Source organism: Takifugu flavidus, chromosome 18 (assembly GCF_003711565.1).
Source record: "Takifugu flavidus isolate HTHZ2018 chromosome 18, ASM371156v2, whole genome shotgun sequence".
NCBI classification, from domain to species: domain Eukaryota; kingdom Metazoa; phylum Chordata; class Actinopteri; order Tetraodontiformes; family Tetraodontidae; genus Takifugu; species Takifugu flavidus.
In genome coordinates this window covers 3,758,580-3,785,046 of record NC_079537.1, presented here as the reverse complement: position 1 = coordinate 3,785,046, position 26,467 = coordinate 3,758,580, and the positions used below count along the sequence as shown (strand labels likewise).

The window sequence follows — 26,467 nt, the reverse complement described above, 5'->3', positions numbered from 1 at the left end:
TAAAATAAATAAATGTTTTTCTAAGAGCCTGTGTGATACATATTTAAAGAACTTGGTTTTCTTTTACTCCAGTTTATGAGGAAAATTTTGATTGGGCTTGTTTTCCTTTAAAGGTCAGCTTCTCACTGACAAGATCATTATAGGATACAGGAGTTTTAGTGTGAGAGCATATATTCAACCTCCTATTAGGTATTACAATTGCCAAAGGTATGACCATCATTACAGTGTGTAGGGGGGGGTAGGGGGAGGGAGCAGAGGTGTGTGTGTGTGTGTGTGGGGGGGGGGGGGGGGGGGGGTAGTAATAGCACAGTTAATGTAAATGTAACTGGGGAAACTACAGTGTGTGGAGAAAACAGTTGTAATTCAACAAGTCTGAGAAGAGCAGAGAACAGGGAGTGAAGATTGTGAGTAAGAGTGGAAGAGATGAATGAACCAAATAAATCATGTGTTTCATTCAGCAACCCCTACATACCATAATACACATACTCCAGTGGAATGGTCAAAGTCTCATCACAGACAGGAAAGACTTAAAAAAATATATCCCTGAATTACAGGAACACATGGATATTATTTGTGTACAAGAGGCATGACTCAAACCAAATTTGGGTTTAAGTTGAAAGATATTTTGGTGTGGAGATTTTAATGCACATGGGGGGATATCAGGAAGACTCGAAGTAATGGAAGACATGTTAGATGACAAAGGCATGCTTGAATACTGGTTTGGCCGTGAGGGTGAAAGTGGCAAAGGGCACCGAGCCATCAAGAGATCACACATCGGCATCACAGGTTTTAACATGGAAAAGCAACTGGGAAGTGTTGAGAAGCAGCACAGTGGGTAGAGACCATCATCCAATAGGTCTAGAAACTGAAAGCGTTAGGGGTCGGAACAAAGGAGGAGGAAGATGGAAATGTGAGTCGGAACAAAGGAGGAGGAAGATGGAAATGTGAGGGAGCAAATGGATACGTTCAGAATATTTGCTGGGGCAAACTAAGGGCAGTTGGTGTAAACCAGAACTGAATAATGAAATATGTCAATTTATAACTGAAGCAGCAAATGCAACTATTCCAAGAAGTAAATAAAAGAAATTTTTAAAATGGTTTTGAGAAAAAAAAAAAACCTTAAACTCGACTTTAATAAATTATAAGGAGCAGCAGAGAGCAGCTCGTTTTAGGAGCAGCAGACACACACAGGACCGAGTAGATTGACCAGACTAAACTTTACTGAAAAGGTGGCAGCAGAATCCCTCAAAGAACCAGAGCTAATAAAGTCTTTGTCAGAGCAGGCTGGGTGGCACGAACAGACATCTGAATGGGCGATCACAGAGGGCTGCACCACAAACTGGCCATGATGGAAGCGTGGACCAGTCTTTTAAACCAGGAGACAGGTGAAGGTGATTTTCTGAAGACGAGTTCCAGGTGTGTAGATCGCACGATGGGAGTGAAGCAGGAAGCAGCCCCTCCCAGCCTGGAAACAGACACGGGAAACACAGACAAGGAACTGAAGGGGAGAGGGAGAGGAATAAGACGAGGGGAATCTCCTCCCAGCGAGGGGAGTGATAAGAGGAACAGACGGGAGTCCTGGAGAAAGTATCGTGAGTCACTTGGTAGGAAGACACCAACGACAAGACTGTGGGGTATGATCACAAGAATGTTAGGAAGTAGACAAGAATAGGGATGCCCAGTTATGGAAGATGAAGGGAACGTTATTGTAGAGGACAAATAATCAGCAGCACTAATAGCACAAATATTTGCTAAAACAAAAAGCACAGAAATAAAGGAATAAAGAGAAAGAAGGCAGGATTGAAAGAAAAAGGCAAGTGTGACAAGGTTTTCAATGACAATACCAAATAATGCATTTTTAAAAAGCTGGAAAAACAACTCCAGGGAAGACCAAATAAATTATATTAGATAGAAATTAGTGTTTAAAGTAAAGGGGCATTATTGAAATTGTATAATAAGCTGTGAGGGGAGGGAAAATGACCTAATCAATGGAAAGAAACTGCTATTGTACCAATCTGTAAGCCAAGTAAGGACCCGGGTTTGCCAGAGAGCTACAGAACAATAGATCTAACAACCTTTGTAGGCAAAACTATGGGAAAAAAATTGATTAATGAAAGGCTGAACTCTTATTTAGAAACCAGGGAAAAACTGAAAATGATATAAAAGAAGCAGCACGGTAGGTTTTACATTTAGAGAATGAGATAAGGACAGTCCAGATCAATAAAGAAAGTGTAATGCTGTATTTTTTATATAGAAAAAGGATATGATATGATGGGAAAGGATGGACTGCTTATGAAATTATATCACATCAACAGCATGGATCAGGAACTTTCTTACCAGCAGGAAAATAGCAGTGAGAGTGGGTAAAAAAGCGAAGTGATAGATCCATCCAGGTGAGGATGGGGGCAGAAATGTCAAGACAAAACATCGTTGAAAACGCTACACAGCGTTCAGTGGTCAGTCCAAATCTTTATTCACTAATGATAAATGATTGAATATATATTTCCAAGTATTCCCGATGGTACGGGGAGGTCGCTGTTTTCTGACGATGGGGCTCCTTGGACAAGAGGGAGGAACTTCCAGTATATTGTCAAGAGGATGCAGGAGGGAATAAGTAAAGTTGAAAGATGGGGAATTAAATGTGGCCTTAAGCTTTCATCTGAAAAGACAAAGTTTTTTACAAGAAAGAGGGTAGGAGAGAGCAATCTAAAAACATATGGGAGTGTGTTAGAAAGGGTTGAGAGTTTCCGCTTCCTTGGTATCTACTTTGACCAGAGGCTGAGCTGGAAGGATCATATCAGGCAGGTAGTAAGTTAATGTAAAAGAAAAAAGTGGTAAATATAATGAGATCCCAGCAATGTAGAGCTGATTTCAGAACTTTGCTGGATATGATCCCGGTGCAAGCACTTAGACTCTACATGGGCCAGTCAAAATCTCACCTGTGTGTGCGCTCCAGGAACAGGCTGGGGAAATGCCACTGTGGGTGAGGAGGAAACAGTTGGCTGCTAATTACTGGATTCATTCAAGAGGTCAGAGGGTGAACATCTTACAAAGGGGGTTCTGCTAGTGAGTTGGGAGGAGACAGCACAAAAGGGGAGTTTTGGGTGGAAGGGTGATGAGGTGGCCAAGGAAATGGGGGTGTATAACCATTAAAAGCAGGAGCAGTGTTGACAGAGAAATTAATGATCAAAGTCAGAAGGCAAGAGTGTTGTGTGGGTAAAAGCAAATGAGCAGTGGCAACAGAGCGGGGAAACAGAGGCCAAGGGGAGGCATCTTCTTTCCAATACAAAGGAGGGACAATGCATCAAGGAGAAGGGAAAAGAGCAGGAAAGAGCAGAGCAGGTTATAATAACAAGGTTAAGAATTAGGCAGAGCAACTTAGACAATATGCTATACATTGTGGAGAAGCATCCATCTATGTGAGCAGTGTCATGAACTGGAGACAACAGAACATGTGCTTTTAATATGTAGGCATAATAGTGAGGAAAGGAAGATGATGATGGATGGACTGAGGAAACTGGGAATGGTGGATGTGGATGAGCTGGGTAGAGAGTTCAGGTGGGAGGAAAGAGCTTTATAAATTTCTTACGTACTGGTCTAGTAAAAAGGATGGAAGGATGGATACGCTAGATAGAGGACCAGAAGGTGGCAGCTACAATATAGATGCCAACTGCCTTTAAAACCAAAAGAAATAGAACATCGGTAGATTTGTCTGGTTCCGATCAGGACAAAAAGTAATGATGGGCAAATTAAGCTTTTGTGAATTCCCGAACCACTTGTTCGAAGTAATGTTTACCTGAAGTTGCAGTTCTAGCGCCCTCTCCTGGCGACCCGCGAGCCCTGCACTGCAGGGTTGGAGCCGCTATTGGTGACCGGGAGGCGGACACGTGAGCTTTGTTTTGTTGAGAAAATGCTGGTAAAATATGCCATAGCTTGGGTATTCTTGTATAATTGTGGACTCGAGGTTTTTATTGGGGTACGTTATTTTTTCCACAGTATTGGGATTTAACCAGTTTCTTTTTTGCTCACAATTTCTCCACATTTGGAGAATATTCTTCTGCAGGGTACAGTAGATGCTGGCATGGCGGGGTGGGGAGAGGTGGAACGGTTAACGACAACGCCACCTGGGGAATTTCACCCCAGGAATTAACCGGAGAACAGGCACGCGCAGATAAGGTTCTATTCCAGAGGCAGAGACAGGATTGAGGGTTATGCACTACAATTTTATTAAATCCAATACTCAACAAAAAATAACTCGGCTGTACAAAAGTCAAACAAAAGGGGTGGACAGGGCTGGGGCCCCACCGGCAGGTAAAACTCAATTAGGGGAGATAAACTACAAACACCCGTGCTACTGCAAACAAAACTACACACGAGGGGTGATGAAAACGCCCTCCACCAGGGGTTGGGTCCCCGCCGTGGCCCGCAGCACCTGTCCACAAAGAAAAGAGAACAATTACATTTACAATGATAAACAATCAGACGCGACGAGCGCACAGGCAAATAAATGGTGACCAGGTCGTCTAAAAGAACAACGTCAACCAAGAAACGAAAAGCAACAAAACCTAAAAAAGTAAATATAAATTGATACAATTTACACACTGTTAGAGTCTAAAATTTAGGCAAAAGCTCCGTGGTCGCCTCGGCGGCACCACCACGTCTCAGCGCCATTTCTCCGAGCAAAGGGGAGCGAGGGGAGAGGGAGAGAGAATCCCGAACCAAAGGACCGAGCCAAAGCAGCAGTGGGTCCAGTAAGCGAGATAGTCCGTGCCGACTGTTTGGTGGCGCCCCACTCCGTGAGGGGTTCCCGCTGGGGCAACGCGACCCACTGACGCCAGCCGGCAGCCAACTGCAGCAAGAACAGCCCCATTAACATTTATCAACCGAGTGGGGGAGTCAGTGACGCGCATTGCTGCGCCTTACCTGCCCAGGGCAAACTAGCGCGCGTGCCCTCACGGCAAAGCGCTCTAGGCGGGAGGAAGCACCAACCTTCTTGGCGCTGCCAGACAGCTCGCGCTGTGAAACTGTTTCTGTTGGTCGAACCGCCCAGATAAGCCGCAACCCCGCCGTACCGTCGAAGGGGGAAACAACTGAAGTCAGCTGGAGGCAGTGCCTTATATAAACCTTTTCTCCCCACCCACCAATTAAGGCACTACCTCCATATGGCACCTGTTCGGAGCGCAGGCCACGCCCTGCCACACATGGAACCAACCAGGAAGAGATCTCAAGTCTGGGACCACTTTGAAATGGGCCGCCGCCGAACAAGGTAAGTGTTACAAACGTATTTTTCAACTCTTATTCACACAGTAACAAATAATAAAACACACACATCTCATTTTTAATTTGCAGGTGAAGTGTTTGCTTTGTTCCCGACATATAATAATAACACGTCATCAATGATGAGGCATTACCGAGGCAAACATGAGAATGAAGCTGGTGGTGCTGCTGTGATGACGTTTCCACCAGGTGAGTGGGTGCTGTTCCAGGCAATATTAAGAGTAACTTTTAAACTTTACTGCGCAGGTTTGGGTGTATAGAATTAGTTAATGAACTAAATTAATCTTGTTCTGCTAACTTCCATATTTTATGTAGCAGGAAGCAGGAGCTTGATGAAGCTCTAGTGGATTTCATAGTGAAAGATTCCCAGCCTTTCACTGTGGTGTCTGATCCTGGCTTCCGTGCTCTGGTGGCTAAACTGGATCCCACATGCACCCTTCCATCAAGGCAGACAGTTAAAGCCATGGTGGAGAGGAGGGATGTGGAAGAAAAGGAGAAGGCCAAGGCAGCCCTGCAGAATGTTGACAGTGTCAGCTTGAGCGCAGATATGTGGACCTCCATCAACATGGATGCGTATCTCGCCGTCACCTGTCATGCTATTCATGCAGGTGAACTCTCCACCACCCTGGTGGGAGTTCGGCCTTTTCCTATCAGTCACACAGCAGAGAACATCGCTGGAACTGCTCGAGAGCTTTTAAGGCAGGGGTGGGGGGGTGCACATATAAAATATAAAAATCTTATTGCGTTGCGGGCCGGAACTCAAACAAAATGGCAAAAGACCTTGGCATAAACCTCAATAGAATTATGAATGATAAACTCAGTGGGATAGAAACCACAAGCATCTTCTCTTTATCGTCATTACTTGACCCAAGATTTAAAACACTCGGATTCCAAAGCCCTTCAAATGCCGAGTCAGCTGTGCACCGGTTAAAATCGGAGTGTGCGGCATTGTTGCAGAATGCACCCACCCAAGAGGACCCACCATCCACTTCAACAGCACAGCCAGAACCAGCTGCTTCTTCCCAAGGTACAAAAATGATAGAATTTGGATCAATAGATTTATTTGCATTGATTCATGTACAGACTAAACTTTATGTAATGTTTTATTTTGAGTCATTGATCCGTGGAAGCTGTTGGACAGGGATGCTGAAGAAGCAAGAGCGTCCAGGAATGCCACCGCTGATGCCATAGTGGAGGTGCAGCGTTATCTGTCAGCCCCTCCACTTGAACGATCACAGGACCCTCTGGTGTACTGGACGACAAACAAAGCCCTGTACCCAAACCTGTACCACCTGGCAAACCAGTACCTCGCAACACCAGCATCCTCTGTGCCCTGCGAGAGGGTGTTTTCTAAAGCCGGGGAAATAGTTTCAAAAAGAGAAAAACCGCCTCAAACCCTCGACTGTGAGAAACTGTTGTTTTTAAATAAAAATGCATAAGCACACCAGTTCACCCAAGCACCTTAGGCCCATACCCCCATCTGTTCCTAAAATATATAGAAAAATAATATAATAATAATACAACATCAAAAGTGCACAAACAGCAAAACTCAAAGTGCACGCTTGCTGGGTCATCAACCTTTTGCATGGCTGCAGTACCACCAATGCGCCAGCAGATGACGCCCGCGTTCGAAATGATTGAAGCTTCGAGTAATGACCAATTTTCAACACAATGGTCCAAAAGGGTTCAAAGCCTCATGAAACCTCATTTGGACATCACTACTTAAATGTGCAGGGAAGGCAGGGAAGGAAGCAGGGAAGGGAAGACAAGGGAAGACAAGACAGGCAACAACGCAATACTCCACAAAGCACCACAACCCTCCGGCCCTGATGGGCAGGCGCTCCCTCCTTAAGGTGGCCAGATGTTAATTGCCCATAGGTGCGCCTGCCTGCAGCGCAAACTGAGCTCCTCACGCCCCCTGGAGGGAAGACCAGGCACAACCCTGGACCCCAACAACTGTGTCCAGAAATGATCCGTCAGATCAAATTAAGAGAAGTTGAGAAAAGAACAGGTGAACACACACACACACACACACACACACACACACACACACACACACACACACACACACACACACACCACGGGGTAACAGAGAGAGAGAATAACAACAGCAGCTGTAAAGCCAAATGAAGTCAATCTTACAACAAAATTTGCTTGAGAGACAGAGAACATGAAATCCAAACTGCAGAGCTCTTTTAGATCACCCCTCTGTAGTGCTCCACTGTGCCTCTATGCATGATAGTCTGGAGTATTACACAGTGTCACCTACAGTTCCCATCATCCATATGTTGTTTATAGTAACACGTCTATAATATATGAAATATGATTATTACAATTATAAATATTACAATACTTTCCATGTAAAGTAAAGTAGACCCATATACATTGTTTTGGTTTTATTGTTATTTTATTCAACTTTGTTATTTTGTTTGTTTCAATGCAGACGGAAAAACACTTGGTGGAAGACACATCCTCCATGCAAGTGTTGACCGGACATTTTTGAAAGTTTTCACCTCTGTTTTGCTTCCAGTTTTCTTTTTCACATGCATAACATCACTGTTGCTCAAAGGTAAGTCTCACTATTTTTGTTGTAGCCTTAAAATGAGTCCAAAACAGTTTTGTTGCTAAAATAGCAATAAAACACCATCGCTGTCTGTCAAGAATACAAGAAGAAAGAGCACGTCCCACGAGACCAAGACACAAATTCTGTTGCTAGAAATTGATCATTTTAAATCCGGTTATCAGGAGTTTATGTGCTAAAATTCCAAACTGTCCGAAGGCGGTGTCAGTGAATCACGTGTTTGGACCCAGAGGTCACCTCTCTGGGGGGTATTTGATTGGTGCTGAACGGAGGCTCCGCCCACAAGGCGCTCTTTTTGAATTACCGTACGACTTTCTCCCTCATTCAAATTCTCGCACCACTCGTCTAGTTTGAGACCCGCTTTTAAGAGAATCGGTCTTTATCACAAAGAACCCTCGTCATGGTGCTTCCAGACTGTTTCAGATGAGGACAACAAGTGTTTAGCGACCTTCATTTAGGAAGATGAACATTTGTCTTCTGTTTTGGATCCTGCTCCCAGCAGCAGAATGCGGTAAGTTGAGGAAACTTTCTCTACACACACGTTCTGAGCGCTGTGTTGCGCTTTTCTCAGGTAGAAATAGACAAACAATCAATCAGCTCTCTGTGTAGATGCTCTTCTCCCACATTTGGTCTTGTTCCTCTCAGATGTCCCCCAAAGACTCACACCATAAAAACCTATTAAAGATAATAAAAAGAGAGTACAATAAGAAATAAAATAGAATACATTAAAAAAATATAATATAATATAAAAACTATTGTTGCGTTTGCAAAGTAAAGGCAATACAACTTAGATTACCATTGACACACAATCGTGTGTGCCTTTTATTGAAGCCACAACAAGTAGTAGAAAAAATCAAATTAGAGCGGGAAAAACACGCACCCCCACCCCTCAACTCCAACGGTCCGTTAAAGGGGCCGTGCCAAATTACCCGACTTAGTTGTCGGCAAATAGCGCGAGCGAATGAGGAACTCATACATAGCAAAATGCTCAACAGGACTATGGCAATGAAACAGATATGAACAATGATGGTGAATTATGATATACAAGTGACCGCTACACTATAAAAAAAAAACTCCCTTTGTTTTTGTTTAGCTCTGCAATAAAAACATCAATAGCGAATAATGCACCAGGAAGCTGGTGAAATACTTGAAGATATTTGGGCAGTGACACTATTCGAACGCCAACATGAGCAACCGAACGTGGAAACTTCAGTGTTTCCGTTTCCAGTGCGTGGTGCTGTTCCTGACTGAGCCGTTAGGGGGCGCAGCAGTACTGCACACTGAGACTTCCGGTTGATGCAACCTCTGCTAAAGTACCTCTGCCCTGTGCGCGTGTGTGTGTTTTAATATTTTAATATCAAAAGCATATGCATGAAAGTTGCAGGTAACTGTCCAAACACAGATGTATTTTTTAGTTGTTGACTATCTGAGGATTTGCTTTGATTTTGATGCCTGCACACAGAGTACGAAGAGAGTGGAGATTAAACCTCTTTTCTTATTTGTGCCTGTTCAGGTGCTGTAGTAAACCTTGTTTATATTCAGTTTATGAGGAACCTATTATGATATTTTGGGTTATTGTTGGGTCTTTTGACCTGTTTCTCATCCTGCTGCTCCATGTTTCCTTCACAGCTTGTGGAAAGAGGCTGTTTTTCATTCTGGTTGTTTGTTTTTAGTGGTGTTTTTGTCCAGTTGAGTGTTTGTGAAGAGGGAATAGAGTAGGGGAACGAGGAGGAAGCAGCCCTGAGGAGTTCTGGTGATCAGGATGAGAGGAGATGAGATGTGGGTTTTTATCCTGACATGTGGTGGTCTGGCTCAAAGAGGATCAATGATGATGATCAAAGAGATATTTTAGCTTTTTTTGATACCGTCCACCAATTTGAGCAGATACGACTCACAGCTTAAGGTTTAAAATAATTAACCATAATATTAAACTGTCTACATCTTTCAATATTAATTGACAAGACCTGAGATTGGGATCAATTTATAACATGATTATTTTTGTCAGAACCGCTGATCCCACTGTGAGGGTCCAGAGTTTTGACTCCATTTGTTTTGGTGTTTCAGGTTCCCATTCTCTTGAGTTCTTGTCTACAGGACGTGTTCAGCCTGGATCTCGGCCCCATTTTGAACAAGTTACACAGTTTGATGGAGTTGTGATCTCTCACTGTGACAGTGGGACACAACAAGAAACACTTCAAACCCGTCCTGGAATCCCACAACTTAACTGGGACCTGCAGAGCAGCATGTTATGATGTTTTTGATGCTCTGAAAGAGATTTCTAAATTCATCAATCACACACGGAGTAAGTTTTGTAGCACATTTGCTTTGTCATGTGTTTATTTTGGTGAAAATGAACTGAACATTTTACATAAAACAATCCTTGTAGATGTTCAGCGGCGGCGTGGGCTGCATCACGTCAGACGAGAGGCTTGAATCTGCTTTTGACAACTGGGCAGTGAATGGAGAGGGTTTCATTCATTTGATGCTGGAGCTCAGAAATGGAAAGCCCTGTCTCCTCTTCTGCAGAAATGATTAAAGATTCGTGGAACGGCTATGAGGCTCGGAAGCATGTGTTTGGACAATTCATCAGGAGATACTGTCCAGAAATGATCCATCAGATCAAATTAAAAGAAACGGAAAAAAGAACAGGTGAATAAACACACACATATATTTGTACTTGTATCTTTGTGAGGACTAAAATCTAACAACCACACAGATTTGGCTCATTGGACATAATTCAGGAATTAACCTGAACACATATATAAAAGTATTTCTTCCCCTGGCTGGTCCCACCCTGATCATCACCTTTTCTATCCCTTTTCTCATCAGTGCGCAACGTTGAGCTTCAGTCTGTGTCCAGGCCTCAGACAACTGTCGGCATGTCACGTTGGTCCAGACAGTTAATAAATGTAACAGTTGAAATACTCTAAATAGAGTCAGTTACACTTTCTGTTATTCGGAGCACAGCTTTCAAAATATTAAAAATACGTTTATTACAATAACACATGACGACATGCTGCATAGAGTAAAGTATGGCCAGTTTGGTGATTACAATAATCATGTTTTTGTTGTTTATACTCTTTTATGAGCAGATGGAAACACACTTGATGGACGACACATCCTTTACATCCAGATGACGTTTTGGAGAATTATCGGCATCATCTTTACAGTTTGTTGTTTAATCTCCGTAATGACTCTTTTGTGTAAGTCTCACTTCTTTGATTGTAACTTTCAAGTCAGTCTGTGAGCTGATATTTTACTATTGTGGCCCTGCATTAATAGAATGTTAATGATGTTTCTTGTGAAATACACCTGTCAGCATCTATTAATTGTTCCTTCATTTTATTTCTTCATAGTCACAAGAGAGGAAAAAGTGGCAAAGAAAACTTTTCTCACGAGTCCATTGATGAATAACTGGGGGAAGATGGATTTTATCCACGGAGGACTTGAGCAGAGACGACATCAATGATCCAGGATGTTTTACTCTTCATGCTGAAAGTGCACGTCTATAGAAACGTGTAGACCTGAACAGAGGATCCAAAGTCACATGTGCTGTAATATTTGGACTGTGTTGTCATCCAGTAGCAGAGCTTTGGGACTTATGCTGCTGACACGGGTCTAACCTTCACTGACTGTCATCTTTTTTAAGAAGCCAAGAAGCCAACCTATGGAAAACTTTAGCACTTTGACCCTAAATTCAGTATTAATGATCTTGAACTTCTTAAATCAGAGCTTAACACTCATCTTTTAAAACTACCTTTAAACACCTCGTAATGCTGTCACTTTATGTCTGGTTTCATGTATTTTTGTGTTATTTACTCATTCATCTCTCCTTTATTTTGTTTGCATCATCTTTATTTTATGTAAAACAGTTTGGTCACTTATTTCTACATAAAAATCTTATATGTTGTTGAATGTATGATGACTTTATTTCTGTTTCTGAAAGACTGGTTTCAGTTACATCCTTGGTGTTGTTGAAATTTAACTCTGAAGTTCTTCCTTGAAGAATCAAATCAGATTGATTTGATTTATGCTCCAGACACGGGTCTAACCTTCACTGACTGTCATCTTTTTTAAGCAGCCAAACTATGGAAAGCTTGAGCACTTTGACCCATCTTATGTTATGAAGTTCTTCCTAGAAGAATCTAACAAATTCATGTGAAACTGGTCCACTAATATTGTGTGTAAAATAATAAACTGTTTAATAGTGTTTGTAAAATAACTTGCAGAACTTGATGTGTGAAATCATTAAGAGTTAAATTTTTTTCATTATTAAATGTTTGTAAATATTGTATGTTTTTACTTCCTGCAATAAATGAGTTTTATTTTTGTTAAGAGCCTGTGTGATAATGTTTATTTTCATTTACATGAGGGAATGTCTGATTAGATGAGGTGGTTAACATTGTCTCATCACAGCAACAAGGTTGTGGGTTCCAATCCCCTGGGATCGCAGCTTTATCAGTGCAGTTTGGAAGTTCTCCCAGGATGTTTCATGAAATGACCACTGACTCTTTTAGTTCATTTGTGTTTTACCCATTTTGAAAAAATAACTTAATTTGGCCAGGTTTAGTTACATATTTGGTCTCATATTTTAGTCTTTTTCTGGTCATTAAAGTACCGGTAATGTCCTGCTGAAACACCAGTACTTTTCATACAAAGAGAATCCACACAGAAACCTCTGAATGTAGAAGGTTTAGGGCAGAACACTGGCTGAACAGGTTCAGGGACACTGTTCTGTCATCTGTCGCCTGCAGAAATGATTAAAGATTTGTGGAACAACCGTGAGGCTCAGAACCATTTGTTTGCCACCAAGGCAAACTGGATCACTGTAACCGGCCCGTTGCCTTCTGGGGATGGATCAGTGATCCTCATCCTGACAGCTGAGGTCCCCCTGATCCACACCAACATCTATGGCTGTGTTGTCCAAACAGAAGACAGAACCATCACTGTCATGTGGGGTGAGAACTTTACATTTACATACTGCTGCATGATTGTTATTGAGTCAAAGCAATACAGGCTGGAACTTACTCTCACAGAATTAACATTCTGCAAAATTAAAGGGACTTTTTTTTCATTTACATCAATCTTACAACAGAATTTGCTTGAGAGACAGAGAACATAAAATCCAAACTGCAGAGCTCTTTTAGATCACCCCTCTTGTAGTGCTCCACTGTGCCTCTATGCAAGATACTCTGGAGTATTACACAGTGTTAGTTACAGTTCCCATCATCCATATGTTGTTTATAGTAACACGTCTATAATATATGAAATATGATTGTTACAATAATAAATATTACAATAATTTCCATGTGTGAGGGTGAAGTTTTGGTCACCCGCGCTGTTCGTCATTAGACTCAGATCAACCACGCAAACAACAGGAGGCCTTGCAAGGGAGAGCTGAGCAGCAGTTCAGGCTTCCTCTGTCAACTGTGCTCATCTGCTGCTCGCTCGCCTCTTTTATTGGTGAAAACAAGATTTATGTCAAACAGGACCTCACGACTCCTTGTCTCCTATCTACTTTTCCCATCTTTACGACCTCCTTGTCTTAACGAACAGGATACCTCTAAGTGCTGGTTTTGTAAACAGCTCCAGCCCTTAGTTTAAACATTCACACATTCCTTTTTCTTAACAGCATTCCTCAAACACTTAAAATCTACACATCACAGCATTTGGACGACAATAGTAATGACAATAATTCTTCTCACACATGTAAAGTAAAGTAGACCCATATGCATTTTTTAATTGCTTTGGTTTTATTGTTATTTTATTCAATTTTTGTTATTTTGTTTGTTTCAATGTAGATGGAAAAACACTTGTGGAAGACACATCCTCCATGCAAGTGTTGACTGGACATTTTTGAAAGTTTTCACCTCAGTTTTGCTTCCATTTTATTTTTTAAGCTGCATAACATCACTGTTGCTCAAAAGTAAGTCTCACTATTTTTGCTGTAGCCTTAAAATGAGTCCAAAACAGTTTTGTTGCTATTGTACCAATAACATTTATATGATCAGATCACTGAGTTTCTTAGCAAAACAAATGTTAATTATGATTCCACTCTGTTTCACCATAGTCAAGAGGAAACAGAGAATTTCTTCTGGTTGGGATCAACCAATAATGAAATATTTCATGAAATTGCTGAATAACTGGGACATGATTATTGCAGCTGCAGAAGATCCAAGCACAGACATCTTCTATGACCAAGAATATTTTGCTCTCCCTATTAGAGATGTACATCCATAGATATACAGAGAACTAAACAGGGGATCAATGGCAAAATATATTAAATAATGTTCAGTTAAGTGTTTACATAAAAATGTATAAGATATAAGAGGACCTTTCATGTTGCCTTGGCCACTAATACTGCAAGTAAATGATTATCAAGCAAGTAAATGATTATGGTTATGTATTGGATGTCTGTATTTCAACATTGGTTTTTTTTGCATTGCATGTGTTTTGTTTGTTTGTTTTTTGTTTGTTTGTTTTGATCAAGAGCCTGTCTGTCTCATCCATCATGGGCAGGAAATACTGTATGTTAACATTGGGCATCTAATGAGAACAAGCAACGGCAGAAGAAGGAAGTGCAGTTCTTATTTCATTTCTTTCATTATTTTTAAATTCAGGCACAGCACTTTTCTACTGGCAAGTTTATATGAAAGCAAATTTCCAATGTTCATGATACATCTTTAGGCTTGAAACAATTTTGATTGTATATATATATAAATGAAGATTGATTTATTTATTGATTAATTGATTGATTTATTTATTGATTAATTGATTGATTGATTGATTGATTGTGTAAGCTTTCATGTGCATGCATTTGTACATCAAATTGACCTGACAATTCTGCAGAAATTGTGAAAGTGTGCCTGCTGCTGTGGCCCGTCCCGCCAATTTAGCACATGTTCAGCAGCCCGTTGTCTTCCCACACAAGCGCAGATTCGTGATTATTCAGAAACGTATGACCTGTTGTGGCTTTTTACTCTATGTCTAATTGCTTTAATAAACTTACGCTTTTCTTAAGTCAGAATGCCTATGCCAGTGCCAATGAGTTGATGTAGAGTTGCCGCAACAAAGTCGAATGATGAGTCAGGGTCAGCTGGTTCACGGTCCAATGATGGTTTATTGATGATTCACAATTCACCATGCATGAGAAGTAGCCCGGGCTAAGTCTGAAAACTAGCATGAAATCTCCAGCTTTTATACAATTTGGAGCCTGGGTTTACTCCTCCCCGGGCTCCTCCTTCTCATTATGCAATTTTTCCCATTTTCCACCGTTTCGTCCTTGTACCACGCCTCTGAAACCCCCTGTCTTATCATATTCTGGCCAGTAAGTGAAATGGCAAACATTACAATCATACAGAAAGAACAGAAAAACATTGATTAGGCACTTTAGTCTGGATAATCATTGATCACGGACACCAATCATCAGATGTCCTTGACCTTGCCTGAACATGCTTAAACAGGCTTTTAGAAACCTTTACCCTTTACTACAGACCCACACGTTTTGAACGCCGATTGGACCACTTAACAACGGTCAGCGTTTCATAATTTTAGCTCAAACAGTGTCGGAGATACGACGAGTTAAATACGAGGGTTTTGTCAGCATTGAGCGGTTTTTCCCGCTGCAGTTTCTACGAGAGCTAATGGGAGACTTCAACCTGTCGACGCACAGCTCGTTTAATGGAGGGCTGATTAATTTAATGTTCTCAAAGTTACATTTTCGAGTTAGTAGAGGTTTGTAACTACAAAAGGACGTGTTTATATGTTTGTAGGGCCTTCTAGGGCAGAGTTATGGCGATTTGTTCGGCAACGTTTCAAGCGTTTTCTTCCCGCGCCACTCCCGGTCACGTGGTCTCCGAGCTCTAGTTTGGGATCAATCACAGTTGTGATCAATCACAGTTCCAGGCATCCCTGCGGGGACATTGGTTGATGTTTGTTGACTTTTATATTTAACATGATAACTCTAGACGTAAATAGAATAAAAGTCATAGCCCTCGGAGGAGCAGATACGCGCCACAGCATAATATTATCACTTCCGGTCAAAGTGTTAGAAAGGAGGCAGTAGGGGTTTTGGGGGGATTACTCGGGGGTGGTCTCTTGGTGTATGGTTAAAAAAAATGTCTTGTGGCGTGTGATTGCTGCAGTGAACGTATCAACAGTGAAATTGAGAACCACAAGATGGCAGCAGGGTGACATATTTGATTTATATTATTTACAATCTGAAATGAACGACAAACGACAGTGTATCATTAATTAAGATGCGCGTGAAGCAGCATAGATCCTTCACGTATCAATGACAAGTGCGAGGGGAGTCAATGATTTATAACTACATCTCTGACTTGGATGTAGTCTCTGGCTGTTGTTTTTTTTGTTTCTTTGGGTGCTATTTTTAAGCATTCTGTCCTTTATCAACTTTATCTTTAGTGTTTTGTATGATATAAACAGGTTGATGACGCCGAAGATGCCACTTCTGCACCGCAGGTGGCGGTGTGGGCATGAAACACCATTGCTGTCTGGTAAAAGGAATCCAAGAAGAAGAAAGAGCACGTCCCACGGGACCAGACAGATGTTATGTTGCTAGAAATCGAAACTTAAGTTGGAGTGAGAAATTAGGACCGTCTGACATCTCTCTCCACATATTTCGTTAAAATGTCAGAGCTCTTTTAAGTTATTCGCCAAGCGGGGACATACAACAACACGCTTTTAACGACAACATCGCTTTAATGAACCTCCCCACGTCAGGTAGGTGTGTCTGAAGTCAACAAGATTTGCGGTAATAAAAACTAGGTGATTCAAAGGGGGGAAGGCTGCTTTTATAGCGGCTATTTGTCCAAACACTTAATATCAAATGGACACGAAGTTTCGGCGCGTGTTAGAAAGGTGGCTGTTTAATCTCTTGCAAGAATGAGTCCAGGCTCCTTGAAGCTCTTCCGCTATCTCTCTGTTTTCTCCTCAGTTTACAAGAAATGGATCCTGCCAGGCAGAAACGCAGGGATGAGATCAACAAGTCTCTGGCGTTCATACAGTGAGATATTTATCATTTCCTTTAGGCTCAGCATTCATTGAAGGTTGACCCAGAGTGACAGTGCTTCATGTCATCTAAGCGAGGGTTCTGTCTTCTTTTGTAGGTCTTCTCTGGCTTATTCAGAGCCAGATGGATACCAGGTATTCTTCTGTCCGCCTCTGCTGCTTCTGCAGTTTCAGTTTCCTGCCTTTCCCAGTATTTCAGTATGTTTGTGGCTATTTGGACATTCTGGACCCACTGTGAAAAAATGTGGGATTAATTTCCAATAGGTGGTTAACATGTCAGTAAGGTAGATTTATTTTACTAACATATCTTTGACCCCCAAAAGAATAGTCCCACAACAGTCATAATTTAGTACTGTTGATATGTGGTTCATCCTTGAGATTTCACTGGCTGTTGTAGCTTTCAGGTCATGAATTCTGATATTGTAGCATCTTCTCCACCTCTGAAAGAATATAAATCATGTTATTTAATCTTCTTTTTAAAATTTCACACCAGAAGAGTTTGTATCAATTTACTGTAATTTACAGTAAATTTACTGTAAGATTTAATTCCCAAATCCTAAATAGAAAGGTGTTTCTTAAATCACTTTCCACTTCCACTTATAAATGGACTTAAATCCATTTGTCCTTTATTTAACGGATCATTACCAAAATATAATCTCTACACAGTGAATTTAAATATTAAAGAAATGGTCCTATATTTTGTTTTTTTCCAGCTATGCTAATGTCTGACATTTTATATCTTATGTTTTGCTTTTGCAGGGCCTCTTGACCAAGTTGGTGTTTAATCTGCTGGAGGAGGGCAACACCTTATTCAAAGAGGAAAAGTGGAAAGAGGCAGTGGGAGAGTTCACCGAAGGTTTGAATGTGTCGCTCTACGCTGCAGCAGATAACATCGACGTCCCCGAGGTTTTACGGGAGAGTCTGTATGTTAACCGGGCCGCTGCCTACCAAAGTTTGGTAAGACAACATTTTCAGGCAGGATGCAAAGATTTAAACCTTGATCCATCAAAATACATGTTCTTTAACTGAGAAATAGCAGTCGTGTAAAACATTTGTATGTGAGGCAATTTGTTTGACATTTGTTGCAGGATTAAAGTAAATGAGCACCAAAGAAACAAAGCTTACAATAAAAATGGACTTTTGTTGGACTCTCGATATCTTGTTTAATAGAATTTCAGAGTTTTATTTTTTAATATTATTACTAAGAATGCTAACAATCACCAACCATAGCATAGTTTACATATTATTGTATTTTAGAAGCCTACATTTTTGATTAGCATTTTGCCACCGCTGCGCCTGGCAGTTTGCTGAAAACACACTAACTTTGATGACTTTACTAGTCCCATAATTGCGTTAGCACCATTGTGATGGTTGTGGTTCAGGGTGCAGTGTTACTGAAAATAGAAACCAAAATCACAAAATGCCTGAAGGAACTCTGATACTGCCCAGTGAGTAAAAGGGCTCTGCAGGGGAGGCTGCTCCTCAGCTTTATCACAATGATTTACGGTTGTGTTTCACCCCTAAACAGTAAATCTGCTTCTATAAACAACCCCAGTCTGAATTGCCACTCCTGAGTGGTTTTGACCTCACTCTGACACTTGTAGTATTCATATGATCCTCTCATGTTATGTGTTTTCCACAGAGGAACTATGAACTGGCGGTTAAAGACTGTGAGGAAGCCCTGGTACTGTGTGAGGAAAACCGGAGGGCCCTGTACAGGAAGGCTGTCTGTCTGAAGGAGCTTGGGAAGTACAGGGAAGCGTACGAGTGCACCACGCGCTTCCTGCTCATCTCTCGCCTGGTAAATTCTGCAGGAAACTTTAGGATCACATTCCTCAAAAATGTTTGAAGAATCTTTTGCCTATGGTGACTCATAAATTGGCATCTTGAGTTTTGAATAAAACCTGCTCGCTGTGTTTGTCGGGAGGCTGCGGGCGCAGCAGCGCTGAATAGTCTTTATGCTGATACACACCACTGTGAATCTTAAAGTTTTGTTACTAGTGTTGTGTGTGCTTTGGCTGACAGGACAAACAGGTGAATGACCTCGCACAGGAGCTGGCTGTTCACCTAGGACTGAAGAATCGTAAGCCTTATATCAGCACAAAGGTCAGTATTTTGATTTTGTTTACTGTCTTACGCTATAAAAACATGTAATAAATATTATTATTATATGTAACAACAATAAGGAGAAACATAGTGCAACAATATCAGAATTAACCAAAAATAGTACGAATGGGATGAATCCATATAACGCACCGAAGAGAACAGTTTCATACATTTGTTACAAAAACAAAAGACACAAGAGGTTGAGCTTTCATGTTGTGACTCACGGGAGGGCGAGGTTTACTGGTGCTTTTACTTTTATCTGGAACGTTTCTATCGGGGCCTTAAGGGTTTCAGTGTGTCACTGCTGTCTGTCTTTCCTTCACCTCTTCAGTTATGCATAAAAATCTGTACACGTACATGTTACTAATAGGTTCAGCTAGTTTCAGTTTCAGGTAAACTAAACAGTCATGACCTGATTTGGAGGTCAGCCAGCTGAGTCTCACATACCCACCGTGTTATCTCCTCTTAGGAGCAGCCACTTATCATCACAGATAACGCCAGTGCAAACTGTCCCGCTGACGCCATCAAGGCAAGTTCAACCTACAAACTCCTGCACAATAACAACAGCAGTGGCCATCAGCATATTCCTTTTGTTTGAAAGATATCTTCTCCCTTTCACTTCAGGTGCCGGTGGCTCATTCAGAAAATGGACTACATCCTCTGAGTTGTTTTGCACCAGGTATAAAGTAAAAATCTCATCATCGTATTAAATAAGAGATCAGCAAGAAGGAAAGTAAAGGGTCATATTGTTACACACAGATGTAGGGCATCAAACCCATAAATTGTGACCCTGTCCACAATCCTGCTTTGATTAAAGGTCAAAAGAACTTATCGCTGGAGGAAAGCAACTTGGTATTCAACAAAGTTTTAAAAAAATAAATAAAAAATCTGCTTTTTTTCCTAGTCACTTTTCCCAGCATGCCCCAGGTCACTGTTCCCTCCAGAAATCATGTCTCTACTACTGCTTGTGCCCTTGACTCTGTGGAGGATTCCGAGCTGATGGGAGAAGACTTGGACAGTCTGCTTGATCAGGAGCCAACCGAGGTAAAATCGCTCTGGTGTCCTTGCAGATTACTACAATAGCCTGATAGTGGAGCCAAGGCAGATTTGTCAGTAAGGAAAAGTAGAAGCCAGAGACATTCCTCCTCTTGTCTTCATTTTTTAGTCTACTTTTCCCTCACTGGCTTTACCAATACCCTGAGTATATCTTAATGTTAAAAATGCTGTTACTGAGAGTTTAGGGCCACGAAATCACACAAAACCTGGGAATCCTCCATTTATCATTTTGGTTCTGTCAGTTTTCGTTGTACAGTAGTGGCACAACTCTGGGTTTGTGCTATTTTAGGGCTGCTAGATGCAAGGAAATACAGGAATGTGTGCTTCTCCCTTCTCCTGTCAGGATTATTTAAATACACACACGATCCTCTTTTGGTTTCATTAAGTCTTAAAGGTGTGCCTCTGCAGGAACTCACCCTTCACCATCGTCATCCTCCTCCTCACTTATCGCACAGCAGATGATATCGAGATGTGAGGCATAATTTCTGCCCACTTCCTGTTTTCTTCTGCACTTTAAAATGGGCTCTGATCATCAACCTTGCATTAACGGACTCTTTCAGCAGTTACAAGACGAACAGCATGAAGATGGAACTTCTAGGCCCAAGATTTCTGCTGCTTTATTCAACATTGTGTTCACAGAGCCACATACACCTGTAGTTATTATCTTGATTGAAGTTTGTTGGTTTTTTCCCAGGTCCTCCACCAACTTACATTGGATCCTGGACACCGAGTCGGCGCTGTCCTGCCCCCAGCCTTCATCTCCCCTGAGCAGACACTCGACTCCCTCGACTTCTTCACAGAAACGAGCCCCACAGGTGAAACACTGGATGCTTTAGACGACCTCTTGTCGTCTGAAATTGGATGCAGCGCAAGCCCTCGAAACTCTGGGCTGGCCTGCATGAGGCTCGATGCCCTGGACAGCCTGGATTCCCTGGATGATTTCTCAGAGAGCTCTCAAAGGCCGGCTACTGAGAGCAAACCTGACTGGAACGTGGGGGGAAATTCCCTGGATGACCTGGATCCTCTGGAGCATCACATTGATCAGGGCGATCTCAGAAGGAATATCCAGGAGCCTGTTGTGAATCACCTGGATTCCCTCGATGACCTGGACACGTTTCCGTCAGCGGAAGCTGTTGCGGCACCTTTGGACTCCATCTTCCAGTTCAACTCTCCTGGTTAATATGATTTATTGTTTATTTTACGCAGTAGCAGGTCCGTCCGTTCAGATGTTGTAAAACCAATTATGCTCGCTTGGAACTACTACAAACTAGTTTTAAATGGTTCAAATGAGCTCATTTATGATGCTGTTTGCACTGATTCATAATTTTCCACTTGTTTTTTGTGGTCTCTGCTCCTCAGTTCTTCCCACCGCTGCAGCTTCTGTGATGCAATCTCCACAGAGTAACAAACACACTGATAACAGGGTGAGTCCGATCTCCTCCTGGCTGCCATTACTCCTTCAATTTTTCGTCTCTGTTTATCTTGTTTTTCTAATGTCAACAAAGAGGAGCGGCCGATCACAGGAGGCATTCGCTAATCCGCTGTCCTCCACCCACAAGTTCCTGCAGGCCTGCTCTGCCTGTTTTCCTCGGAAAGGTACCTTTACGAGACCAATTGTAGTTCTGCAGGAAATTAAAACGGAAGCGGTGGCTTCGTATGCATCCTGTCACTGCTTTCATGGCGTGATTCTTGTTTGTCCTTTCAGCTCCAGGTACATATGCTTTTATTCACAAGCCAGATCTGGTCCACAAATGCAAGCGCGATGTTCTGTTATGCAAGCGAAAGGTGGGTTTTCCGTCTGAGTGGACCAAAGTGAGACCACTGCCTCTGATGCCGTCCTTTAACGGGCCATTTGTTCTTTGTAAAGGTAAGAAAGTTTAAACCATTGCTCATCGTGGTTTTGGGTGACTAGTTTGTTATTAAAAAATATGCTGTAAGTAAAATAAGCAATTTTTACATTTTAATGGACTGCTTTTATATCTTTGTCTTGAGTAATATCACTTTGTAGTAAATGATGGGAAATGTTGAAAATGCCACACAATTAAAAGACAAACATTGACACTGAAATGACTTTGAAAATGCAGTGAGCTAAAATCGCTGGTTTTCATGTTTCAGTCCATTTATTAGATTTCTTTCATTTGTAGGTATATAATGAAATAAGGGTCAAACTTGTTATGTGGAACATGCTGATGCCTGTTGTCTTCATGTTAGCTGTAATTAGGTGTCCTAAAAGACATGCATGCTGCAGCTCTCCTTTGTTTGTATGACATTTTGTTGTCTTTTTTCTTCTGCTCGTGTTGACAATTTGCTATTTTTATTTTACACTTGTAAAGGAATGAAGTAAATCTGATTAATGGCTGTAGATGCACAAAGACACCAAAGTCGAGGGGAAAAAAGCTAGCTATGTAATTTGATTTCTCATAATTGGATTTCTACATATTGTTGATAAATCAATAGCAAACAATTTGGGAGGAAAATGAAAGTCTGTTTTTAACACAAAAGATCGGTTCTGTGTTTTCTCTCTCAGACATGATGAGGACTGGAAATTCCAGCCAGTGTAAGTTAGGGGAGAACTGCACGTTTGCGTACAACCAGCTGGAGATTGACGTCTGGACCATGGAGAGGACTGGGAAACTGGACAGAAACTTTCTGTTTGAAACATCCGCCAAACTAGACCCTGCGAACTGCATCATCCATCTTTTACAAGAATTCAAGGGTGTATTTGTTTTCCTCTGCCAGGTTAGTGATGTCATTCAGCCTGTAATAGCTGTTACAACAAAGCATGGCAGTGTTGCCGTCTACACTTCACTTCATTTATTTAATGTGGAGCGTATAGCATGTGTGAAGGGTGTTTGTGTTCTTGTGTAGGTCAGGTGAAGAAGTCGTATGAGGAAACGGGCTGTGTTTTTGTCTAGTCCTGATTCATTTTCTGTTCTCTTCAGACATGTTTTGATGGTAAACCTAGAACCATCAGTCGGCGGGACAAAGGCGATCCGACCATCTGTTCCGGGGCTCGCCACTCCTTCGATGCCAATAAGTGAGTCTGCTCTGTGCCTGTACTCTCATTCTCTCTTTGTTTTTCTCTTATGCCATTAACCGGTGACCTTTCCCTTCCTTTGTGCCCGTCAGATGCTTGGTCTTTGAAGTGAAGAGCCTCAGTGTGAGGAAGGTGCGCCCGCTCAGCGTCCTGTGTCGCCTGGATTTGTGTCAACAAGCCGTCCATATGAACAGCCAGAGAGAGGACGGCTGTAACTATGCCCACTCTGTCATCGAGCTCAAAACCTGGATGGTGCAGCGCCACACAGGTGAGGACGGACACAGGAAGTACGACCATCACAGTGTTACTGCGCTAATATGTTACCTTGCAGTGGTTTGCAGCTTTAATTCTGTTTGTATTTACAGGCATCAGCCATAACGAGATTGTGAAAGTATCTACAAAGTATTACGAGAAACACGAGCAAACTTTTTATAGAGACGAAGGAAATAAGGTACGAACCCTTTAAATCATGGTTAGTTAAGGTGACAGAAACATCGACCTCCGGCCTGCAGAGAAATCGCTGACTTTAACGCCCTATTTCATCTGGCGCAGCTGTCTCCTGGAGGTGGTGTGTCAAAACCAAAGGGTGGAGAAGGGTCAGGAGGAGTGCGCTACGGGCCGAAGAACATGAAGATAGACTTTGCATGTGCCCAGTGCTGGCAGGCAGGTTTGAAGAGCTTGCCAGACAAAGCTCTGAAGTACTGCAGTGGCATCGGCAGGCACAAGTGGGTGACAATTCTGTCGTTCTCGTGCAGCATGCGTCACAATTATGTCCTCTGTAATCTTGTGTCTTCAACCTCAGGTGGACTAAAGACAGATTGCTGCTGTTGGTCACCTCACCAGAGAGGAAGAAATGGGTTCAGGTCCGACCTTTGCCACGTGTCAAGCACATCCCAAACCATTATGATGTACGTGCGCCGCACCAGCTTTCATACGCTGGGTGTTGATCCCCCCCAGCTCCATTCACTCCTGCCACCTTCTTCCTCTCTCGTTGCTGTGTGCTTTTAACATTACGTATTCTCCTGGCAGATGTGTGTGCAGGTTTTGAAGAAAAAGAAATGTAGCTACCCTGGAAACTGCACCTTTGCTCACAGCCAAGAGGAGAGGGAAATGTGGACATACATGAAGAATAATGACCGTGAGTCCTCACAGTTTCCTCTGGTTTGAGTTTGTGTGTGCGTTGTGCTACTCTTTTCTTAAAATGTTTTTAAAAAACCATCCAGTCTGTCTGGTAACTTCCACCATCTGAGTGGTTTTCAGACATTTAAATTCATTTTAAGGTTGTCAGGTAAACAGTGCTCCCTCTGGAGTCTTAAAAGGGTTCCAACCTTCCAGCAGCGCTACATAAGACCCATAAATCTGTCTAAAGGTCTTCTAGTATCACTAATGAGGCTGTACTGGATTATAATGATGCTTTTTTTGGGTAAGTGCTAATATCAGTGTGTTAACATTCACATAATGAAAATGACTGGTATTTAACAGGGATGTGTCCCATCTCAGTTCCTCTTGTGGGCGTACATAATGGTTTTACATGTGCTCTTTTAGTGCATGACATGGACCAGATCTACAATATGTGGTTGGCCCAGAATGCCCACAGTCGCCAGTCTGATGAGGCCGCACTTACCAAGGGCACCGCAGAAGAGAAAAAAACTGCAATGCCAACCGACTATGCTGAATCACTGGTGTGTATGTTATTCTACCCACACCACAAAACTTCTGCCCTGACACAAAACCAGATTTCTCCAACACAAATTTGCAAATATGTATTTCACCAACATTTAATTTGTGAAACAAGGTGTAAGTGTGTTCTTTATTCATTATCTGTGAGTTTTTGCTTCTCACCTTTGCTTTCGATTTTTAAAATTAATTCTACTCGCGGAAAACAAGACAGGTGAATTGGGTGGGTACTGGCGCCGCCTGGTGGCTTGGGTGTGTACAGCAAGAGCGGCAGAGAGCAATCCTGCTTAAACGACCTGACCGAGTCTTTTAAAAGACACCTCATATATTTACCCATTGATACATGTTCAAACACACAAATTTGCCTACGTCTCAATGTAGGTCTCGATGTATACATTTTCTGGATTCACAAATCTGAATTTTTTTAGATCAACTTCTACTGCCACCTGTGTGGAAGGCACAGTAACGGAGATCGGCAGTGGGAGCAGCACATCTCCTCTGAGAGGCACAAGGACCGTGTCTTTAGCTGTGAGGGAGAGGACGAAGCTTTAATGTGGATCTACCGTTTCCCTGGCACGTGCTTCAAACTTTGCCCCAAGTAAGGCCTTCTTCCTGGATACTGGTTTTGCTGGTTTTTACATACAAGGTTTAAAAAGGAAGTGTTCACCTGTGAGCTCCAGTGCTCTTACCAAATTCACCTTTTCACTTAAGTCTAACATTTTACAAATTTGAATCGTGAATTGTAAGTGATTCATTTAAACTTTTTCACAGTGTCATCACTTTAACTCAAATAGAGCCTTTTGGCCGCTGTATTGTTTTATGTTGCAGCCTGTAGATTCTCTCTTATTTCTCACTCACATGTGGTGGAATAAGGAACCCTGTAGTGAGCGACCAAACCAATCACAGCTGCTCCTCAGATGTGTTGGTTTTGTTTCTATAGTAATGTTTGTTCAGACAAGAGAATAGAAGTCAGACTGTCTGTCTGAGTGAAATTCATCGGACCACAAAACTGAAGTTTTTACAAAATTAACAAGGAAACGTATAAAATGATTAAACACGTGCGCCATGTTGATCTTGACCAGGTTGGATGATGGTTGTTCTGATGGCGTGAGCTGTGACTATGCCCACAGTCCCGAAGAGTTGCAAGAATGGAGAGAGAGACGGGATTTCCTGCGTAAAAAGTTAGCCAGAGCCAAGAAAGACATGTTCATCATGCCTGATGAGGTTGACTTTGGGAAATACAACTTTTTACTTCAGGACTGACAACGTTTGTTTTTTTTAACCATCGATAACACAAAGCAAATTAGGGCTGCATATATTCCAAATGTTGAATATCTATATGCACACATTTCCACTGATGACTGCAAATTTAGGGTACATGCCCTAAATTTAAGTCTGTATCCTTAATGTTCCTTCTTCAACGTACCAAATGCACATCTGCTTAGCTTTAATAGTAGTAATGTTCTTATTGAGGCTGGCTTTTCTTTTTTCAGGATATACATCATCTATGCATCCTTTGGTGTTCTGACCCACATGAGTCATGTCATAAAGGTTTTTATTGTCTTATTTGGGATGTTCACAGTATTCTTAAACTTTTCAGCAAAAACACAAATATTGCTTATTAAATTCCAATTTTAAAAAAAAAATATTGTGATTCTTAAATTGTGTGTTTTTAAAAATTATATTAACTTGATCACAGATGG

At 41.8% G+C, this 26,467-nt stretch overlaps 3 protein-coding genes across 8 annotated transcripts in view; all 3 read left to right on the top strand.

The window, feature by feature from the left end:
- Positions 1–6,017: 6,017 nt before the first annotated feature.
- Positions 6,018–6,921, top strand: LOC130515167 (zinc finger BED domain-containing protein 4-like). The gene is made up of 2 exons (XM_057015263.1): positions 6,018–6,304; positions 6,391–6,921. The coding sequence occupies exons 1-2, from the start codon at positions 6,046–6,048 to the stop codon at positions 6,714–6,716; spliced, it is 585 nt and encodes a 194-aa protein (XP_056871243.1). The 5' UTR covers positions 6,018–6,045; the 3' UTR covers positions 6,717–6,921.
- A 1,256-nt stretch (positions 6,922–8,177) lies between these two features.
- Positions 8,178–26,467, top strand: part of LOC130515163 (zinc-alpha-2-glycoprotein-like) — a 52,038-nt gene continuing 33,748 nt past the window's right edge. Inside the window, exons 1-6 of one of the 4 annotated variants that reach the window (XR_008947161.1) lie at positions 8,178–8,369; positions 9,923–10,160; positions 10,245–10,507; positions 10,688–10,767; positions 10,951–11,061; positions 11,215–12,195. Coding sequence is in view for 1 of the 4 variants with exons in the window: in XM_057015258.1 (XP_056871238.1) it covers positions 8,321–8,369 (49 nt within the window). In the remaining 3 variants the exon portion in view is untranslated. Of the gene's footprint in view, positions 8,370–9,922; positions 10,161–10,244; positions 10,508–10,687; positions 10,768–10,950; positions 11,062–11,214; positions 12,196–26,467 lie in introns of those variants that run through there. The other 3 variants (XR_008947162.1, XR_008947163.1, XM_057015258.1) reach the window with 3 other exon arrangements.
- LOC130515158 (zinc finger CCCH domain-containing protein 7B-like) lies at positions 16,388–26,410 on the top strand. Of its 3 annotated transcripts, none has more exons than XM_057015245.1 (23): positions 16,389–16,600; positions 16,815–16,883; positions 16,987–17,023; positions 17,648–17,845; positions 18,531–18,689; positions 18,914–18,994; positions 19,464–19,523; positions 19,619–19,673; positions 19,899–20,038; positions 20,745–21,225; positions 21,410–21,474; positions 21,556–21,646; positions 21,756–21,917; positions 22,578–22,789; positions 22,993–23,087; positions 23,180–23,355; positions 23,453–23,538; positions 23,640–23,812; positions 23,890–23,995; positions 24,117–24,225; positions 24,633–24,769; positions 25,193–25,362; positions 25,847–26,410. In XM_057015245.1, exons 2-23 carry the CDS (start codon positions 16,825–16,827, stop codon positions 26,025–26,027), a joined length of 3,033 nt encoding a protein of 1,010 aa, XP_056871225.1. In that variant the 5' UTR covers positions 16,389–16,600; positions 16,815–16,824; the 3' UTR covers positions 26,028–26,410. The 3 variants fall into 3 exon arrangements, with proteins under 3 accessions (XP_056871226.1, XP_056871225.1, XP_056871224.1); XM_057015244.1 differs by having other exon boundaries at positions 16,987–17,086; XM_057015246.1 differs by lacking the exons at positions 24,633–24,769; positions 25,193–25,362; positions 25,847–26,410 and adding an exon at positions 24,368–24,608 and having other exon boundaries at positions 16,388–16,600; positions 16,987–17,086.